The sequence below is a fragment of the Magallana gigas genome, chromosome 2, assembly GCF_963853765.1.
Source record: "Magallana gigas chromosome 2, xbMagGiga1.1, whole genome shotgun sequence".
Lineage (NCBI taxonomy): Eukaryota > Metazoa > Mollusca > Bivalvia > Ostreida > Ostreidae > Magallana > Magallana gigas.
The window spans coordinates 17,983,963-17,991,269 of NC_088854.1; the positions used below are offsets into that span (position 1 = coordinate 17,983,963).

Here is a 7,307-nt window from a genome sequence, read left to right on the forward strand (position 1 = left end):
CATGGCAGTCTGCTGTATATTGAATTACTGTCTTGATGACTTATTAAACCTTGCTTGTGGAAATGGAGAAAGAAATTCATATACACAAAACAAAAGAACAAATCATTCTATAAGCGGAGTTTTACACATGTTTGTGTGAACAAATAAAACAAACACTTCCTATTGACAGCAAGGATCCTTGCTGACAGAAATATGCTACAGATAAAACATGAGCAAGAGGAAAAGAACAATTTCAGAAATTATAGAAAGTAATTTAGAGACGCAAGTCTAAACAGAAAGTTTTGACGTGTACAATAGCAAAATACCTGTGCAGAAACAGTTAGTACGACAGCGAAAGTTTCAACAAAGACCACAAAAACGGACATTTTTATTAATGGTTACAGAAATACTTCATTTTCACCAAGAGACAAAGAAGCTTGGACAGAGAAGATTCACAGAAGACAACTGTTCATCAAACTGCTTACAAACTTGTGACAGGGGGGAGGAAAACTCATGTCCAGAAAAGCCATTATTTGCTTGACCATTGACCATCCAAGTCTTCCTCCCCATGGTCACAGCACATCAAATGAACGTTCAGATGAATGGCCAATGGAGACAGACTGATTGTATCCATTATGTGATATGAATTGGCTAGCTACCTGTTCATATTTCCCATATTCCGTTTGGTAGACTTGACGAATCTGGGCCAGTTTAGCTTCATAGTCCGAGTTTTTGATTTCTGAACCATCGCTCTAGAAGACAATAATCGAAACTCTTTCAATCATAATACTGTTTAGGTAAGAAGTCTACAAATCGGCTTTCAAAAAACTTTTTTTGGTTTGTATTTTTTAATGTAGCGATGCGCATCTTAATTCAATAAAAGTAATTTTTGTTTTGGGATCGCATGAGTGAAACCAATACGTAAATCTGAAAACCAGAATTTGTAGATTTCATACCATTTATTATAATTATTCTACTAAGAATATCAGGCAAACTGAAGCATAATTCATTCAATTACAACAATTTTAAAGCATCTAATTCATACTTATAGCATTCAATTTAGCATGCCAACTAATTAGGAGGAAATTGCCTTCACCTTTTAATCATTGAGACAAATGAAAATTGAAAAAAAATTGTCTTTGATTGTTTCAAAGCCTATATGGTTCATTGATTAGCCATCACAATGGAAAATGATGTACTGCCTAGGCAGTCAATTATTTCTATTTCTAATTAACAATATTATCTATAATTTGAAAATGAAAATGATTATGAAATTCTAACAAAGATATATAATCCAATAGCATTATGTGCAAATTTATACACCTGCAAGTCAAAGGTTTGAATTTAATATAACAAAGAATTTTTTATAACAAAAATAAATTGAACATTTATATGCCCAAAAGAATTCTATTTCAACACACCAAATCCAAATATAATACCAAGTACGTTAAAGGAAGTAAATTAACATGTAAATGGCAAAATTGTGAACATTAGTAAGAAAAAAAAAGTATATATATGCAAAAGAAACAAAATGTTAAGAGAGATACATCATTCAGTAACACTTTCTCTGGGCCGATTCCTATCCATGCATCAATGACTTTCTTTCACTTCAAAAAACATCATCAATTAAAAGAAACATGAAACGCAATTAAAGGATTGGCGAGTATGTGTACTTATATTTTATTGCCTCTGGCCCTGTGTGAGTATAGACTGCCTCTGATGACAAAACCGATATATTCACTTATATGCAAATAAATTCTTTTGAGTACAATGTACTTTAAATTCAATAATTTAAACTTATCACCGAAAAAAAATGCATAATGCTTTTTTGAGAAATAAAATGATATGCATTACTAACTGTACTAGGAATTAGTAGATAATTTTTTATTACTCCTATGTATTTTTTTCCCTTAAAGCTTTATTTTTTTTTAACTAACTAATCTATTTCTTTCAAAAGAAAAGCCTTAACAAATTTTATCACTTTAGCAACTAAAGTATTTTCAAATTGAATACATGATAAAATGTTTCAAAGACACTGGATCAATGATAAATTGATTTTGGCTTAAATGCTTCAACAAATGCACTTGAATACATGTATGGTAAAATCTAATATTCTGTGCCTGGATGAGACATAAACTTTAACTTAGTTAACAACAATTTTTGAAAAACAACTACCAAGTTTTCTATTTTCAAAAAAGTTTCTTTTTGTGGACGTCATTTTGCATTTGTTATGATTGTTAGTAAAAACAAAATCTATTTTTTGGAGGTTAGAATCAAGTGATCAAGTGTAAAATTTTCTGCCGTGTGAAAAAACCACAAGATGTTAGTCTTACTAAACCAACCACAGACAGATTTTGAGACATAAATAATATTTTCCCACTGTTTTATATAAAAACATCAAATATAAAGACTGAAATTATTGATATCTAACCAACTTCTGATTATCATTCTTGGAAAAACAAACTCAAATTCACACATACAGTTAAACATCTTCTGATTTACAACTAAATCTCTCTAAAAAAAAAAAAGCATTAAGGAGTGACGGGTTGATTAAAATGTCTGTGGTTAGCATAGCAACCAAAACCAAAAACAACAAGGGAAAATAACATGAAGCTTACTAGATCAAGGTCCTACAATTTGGATACAAAGTGTTTTAGAGTTACAATAGTATATAAAGAGTGTTGCTGGAAATACTCTTTAATATCATCATATTAAAATGCATTTATTTCAAATACAAATTAAATACGGAACAAAATGCTTGGTATTAATAAGAGATAGAGAGAAGTTATTGGTCTATAAATGCTGATGAAGATATAAATCTATGTTATCATGTGTACATTCTGAGAAATGAAAAGTGTTTCGTGAACATCTCAGAATAGTTGTAACCAATGAACATTGTGAAAAGGAAAATGTGCTGAGTAGTAACTGATATCTGTGAAAAATAAAGATCATGAATTTTATCAAGCGATTCGGAACAGAAATGTGTTATTGTTGCTGAATATGCATCTATTCCACTGCTCCAAAAAGTCTGATGAAAATCAAATGAATATAGAATGAGTGAATATCATTTTCAGAGGAGGCCTTGGCTCTCATAGTACACCAGTTAACCACATCAAATGACATTGATTCTGTATTAGGCCTTCCATTCTCATTTTCTAACAACCAATTATCATAATTGCTTTTGAATTTCACATCAATGAAAAACCCCAAAATAACACTTTTTTATGATATCATTACTGTTATAGAAACAATAGGAGGAACTGATCAGAATATTATGTCTAACGTGAATTGATCTCAATTCTATCCATAGGTACTCTAAAGAAGACAAGAACTCCTCTTCAAACACTCTCCTGCCACTCACCTGCTCATATTTCTCAAGTTCTGTGTGATAAATCTGACGAATTTGTGCCAGTTTGGCACGGTAGTCTGAGTGTTCTATGGCACTGTCAGGCTGACCCCCAGAGGCGGCAGCAGTGGCATTGGCGGCAGCAGATGACCCACCCCCTTTTTCTGGACCCGCCACTCCTTCTGCGATCAACATATTGTCCAACCGCATCAGCTGAGGGTCAGGGGGCTCTTCCTCCTGTGAGTTTCTTATACTTAGCACTGTGAAAGCATAAAAAAATGTGATAAACAATTCATTCAGTCGTTTTCAATTCCTTTAAAAAATCATTTTTAGACCAATTTTTTACTAAAGTATACAACACTTTAGACAATACATAATGTACATTTCCAAGAATGGTACCAGTATATTCATTATATTTCCTTTTCATCACGGAAAGAGTATGTTTTTTAAAAAACTGTTTATTCTCAATGAAAACACTCTTTGTACATTTTTATTCCCAAAATATCTGTGGTTCATTGACCCTTCGCAGGGAAAATTGCTGAAGTCTGGAGGGAAAAATTGGACAGCATGTGCAAAGAAATTAAATCCCTCTAGCTAAATGCAGTTCTCTATCTAAATACCCATAAATCAATTTAAGACAGCCAACTTAAAAAAAGAGTTGCACACTGGCGGAAGGCCCTAGCAAAGTCATTGGCAAAAATCAATAAAACACATCCAGCACTGATAAAGATGTGTTATATACAAATTTTCTCTTGCGTCAAAATAATTGTGCAAGTATCTTTAATTGTGGTGCATATCGTGCTCCTCCTATTGAAGCAGACAAAACTGCAAACCCCCACCTACTTTTTATCAACTCCCAACACAGCCCTTTCATTGCAGATAAATGTTAGGAATCATTTTTCAATGAGATCTTATCAATTTTCTTTAATCACTGGTATACCGAAAGTGGCAAACAAAACAACTGGTGATGTAATGCATTATTTCATACTTCTATGAGTGAATGAAAGTAAATGACAGAAATCTCTGTCATTTATAGGTTTTGAGACATTGAAAAGCTGCTTTTTTAATTCTTTGGATTTGAATTTTTTTCTACGGCTACATACATAATGTATTAAGTGTACAAATAAACTTGGCGCCTTGCTAGGAGTTCACTGATTTTCACATCTCCCAATGCCAGTATTGAAACGAATAAGCATGTTAACACAAACTGGTACTCAATTATTCAAACTTTGTCCTTGTAGACCAAAAAAAAAAATATATAGTTCCAGTTGGTAAATTTTTTATCACTGTTTAGAAAATACAACTTCAAGTGTTGCCACGAGCCATGAAACAATATAAAATTACTGTTGCTTGAAATATGAATCTTCAAGGGCTAAATATTATACGATTAATGAATCAGATGTCCGAGGTCTAAATATAATATATAATTAATGAATCAGAAGGTGTGTATACAGTATATCCCATAGAAAGAAAGTGTATACATACACGTGAATTACATACTGTGATACATGTATAAGGAAAACATTTTCATGCTAAATTGATTTTGACACTACATGTACATACTTGTGTCATCAATATTGATATTCAATTTAGCATTTTCATCGATTTACACGTGGCCTATACTGCTATCAATTATCCAGTAAATAACATTATGGACAATATTGGGTAAAAAAAAATTAAATCAAATTTATAAATTTAAGCATTATACATGCATTTTCATTCAACACATGTAGCCTTGGGAAATTTAGACACAAAAGAGACCTTGAAAACACTGCTGAAGGGGAGATGTCAGCTAATAATGGCCATACATTTATCATGAACCTCTTCCTTTGTACCTAGTGATATAACCTGCTATGATAAAGTTATGTTTTATGGAAATATTTATACTTAAACTTTAAAAAAAAAAATGTTTCCTATATTCTTCCTTTATCAATGTATTTGTATTCTGTATATCAAATGTGAAGGGAGCAAATGGCATTCCCATATAACCACCCTCTATCCAAAATCAGAAATTGCTCTCATCCTAAACAATAGCAAATTATTTTTGTATGACTATATAGAGAACAGATGAACAGAAGTATTCTAAAACATTACACATATAAAACTGATGTAATTCCTCAGTATATCATCAAGTAATATAATTCCACAAATATATGACTATCTACAGCTTTTTTGGACATGTGGTTATCTAATTATAATAATCCAATAACATAACAGACACTGTACAAACATATGGGATTACACCCCTCTGATTCTCTCAGTACTTTTATCAAAAGTGAAAGTAGAAGTACAGTACCACTATTGCATGACGGCTGGCTACTTACCCGTTTTTTCTTTGATTTCACACAGTACGCTAAATAATGCTGGCTTCATTCGATGACAGTTCAGTGTGTGTTTTCTGAAAGAGCAAAACTCGCTTAATAACAATAGAAACTGATCGAAAGAAATGAAAATAGCAGAGGGAGGAATATTATTTTTGCGAATAACATGGGAAATTTAAGGGAAGGGAGGCCGAGAGAATAACAAGATAGGCCTGTACCGGCACCTTGCTTGGGCTTCGTCCAGGCTCTGGTCAGTAATTGTCATAATTTGTTGGAGGATGTCCCCTATCTCCTGTTTTCTCTGATCTGACGGTTCATCTTGACCCATGTTGTACTGAGGCAACACGTTTCCCGACATGTTAGTCAGTCCCCCTTGTTGTGAATACATTCTTTGTCCGTCTTCCATATTTTTTCACTGTTCTCTCAACGTTTATTCACTCACTGAAAATGCTCTCTTCTGCATAAAAAATAAAATTATTCACCCAATGTTAAAGATCCTCATTAGTAAGTTTGCACAATACACATACACAGATTACACAAATTCCGCTACATTGGAGGATTATTGGGGTGGTACATCAGTGCCAGTCAAAATGCCTCTAAATAGAAATGGCGGCTACACAAGCGTGAAACTAACCAGATTCTTTCCCGTAGATGCTACATTATCCAATCAGAATATAGCAATGGTTCATTCGGCACTTTCCGACAGCAATATGTAATTAGACTAAAAATAGTAGCCAATGGACACGCTGGATTAACGTTCGAACCCCACACGCCCTTGACGAAGATTGACAGCTCGGAAAAGAAATTTGACGGACAACCTATGCCAGGGGTACGGACAGGGCCCTCTTAAACGCGTTAAACGATTATAGGATCACTGATAATATGATTTTTTTTAAAAATCAGATTCAATATAAGTATATTTTCAACAATTTTTAACGCATATAAATATTTCCACTGTACATATTTAACTACAATTTACAATTAGAGCTAGGAGAGAGAGAGAGAGAGGAGAGAGAGAGAGAGAATTTATTAAAAAGGAATTTTGGTAGCAATCGTTATTCATGCATGCTTGCATTGGTCAGAGACCTTTATCCCAGGCTAGGTGGATATATATCTTCAGAGCATATTCGGCATGGTCACAAGCACGTATAATGCGTATCCTAGTTATACTGCATGCCTTAGCCCGCTCTTGCGACTGTATTATCGGCTAAATGGTGCAATTTGGTCGCGGTTAGCGACAATGGCCATCTTTCACGCCATAAAACGACCGTTGACTCAAATATGGTACGTTTTGTGTATTGGGATCATTTACATATGCCTTCATAAAATTGGATGGCCCTAGGCACTACGACCTGAACATTTTCACGGTGCAATTGCGTCTTTCTCCCTGTGAATGTCCGCGCATTTGCCTTACAAGATAGTAATAAAGATAGTCTTTGTCTTTTTAATCTTTTATTCACGTGTCATGTTTATGTCATTCAATTATTTGAAACATCAGTGCTGATTTATTGTTTAACGTACAACAAACTAGTATAACTGCACCCCGAGTCTTTCTTCACATTCGGCCTCGGGTAGCGGAAAATTACATATTAAGTCCAGCCAATAATTAGGTAGATATAAGAGAGAGAGAGAGAGAGAGAGAGAGAGAGAGAGAGAGAGAG

At 33.7% G+C, this 7,307-nt stretch overlaps 1 protein-coding gene across 22 annotated transcripts in view; it reads right to left on the minus strand.

Moving 5' to 3' along the window:
- Positions 1–6,290, minus strand: part of LOC105345687 (pre-B-cell leukemia transcription factor 1) — a 16,473-nt gene extending 10,183 nt beyond the window's left edge. For 15 of the 22 annotated variants that reach the window (XM_011453934.4, XM_011453929.4, XM_066075318.1 and 12 more), the window contains exons 1-5: positions 5,865–6,277; positions 5,650–5,723; positions 3,341–3,585; positions 2,598–2,609; positions 639–731 (exon numbers count right to left, since the gene is read on the minus strand). In XM_011453934.4, the coding sequence (XP_011452236.1) occupies positions 639–731; positions 2,598–2,609; positions 3,341–3,585; positions 5,650–5,723; positions 5,865–6,052 (612 nt within the window). In that variant the 5' untranslated portion in view covers positions 6,053–6,277. Of the gene's footprint in view, positions 1–638; positions 732–2,597; positions 2,610–3,340; positions 3,586–5,649; positions 5,724–5,864 lie in introns of all 22 variants that reach the window. The other 7 variants (XM_011453923.4, XM_011453928.4, XM_034446638.2 and 4 more) reach the window with 4 other exon arrangements.
- Between the last annotated feature and the right edge of the window lie 1,017 nt (positions 6,291–7,307).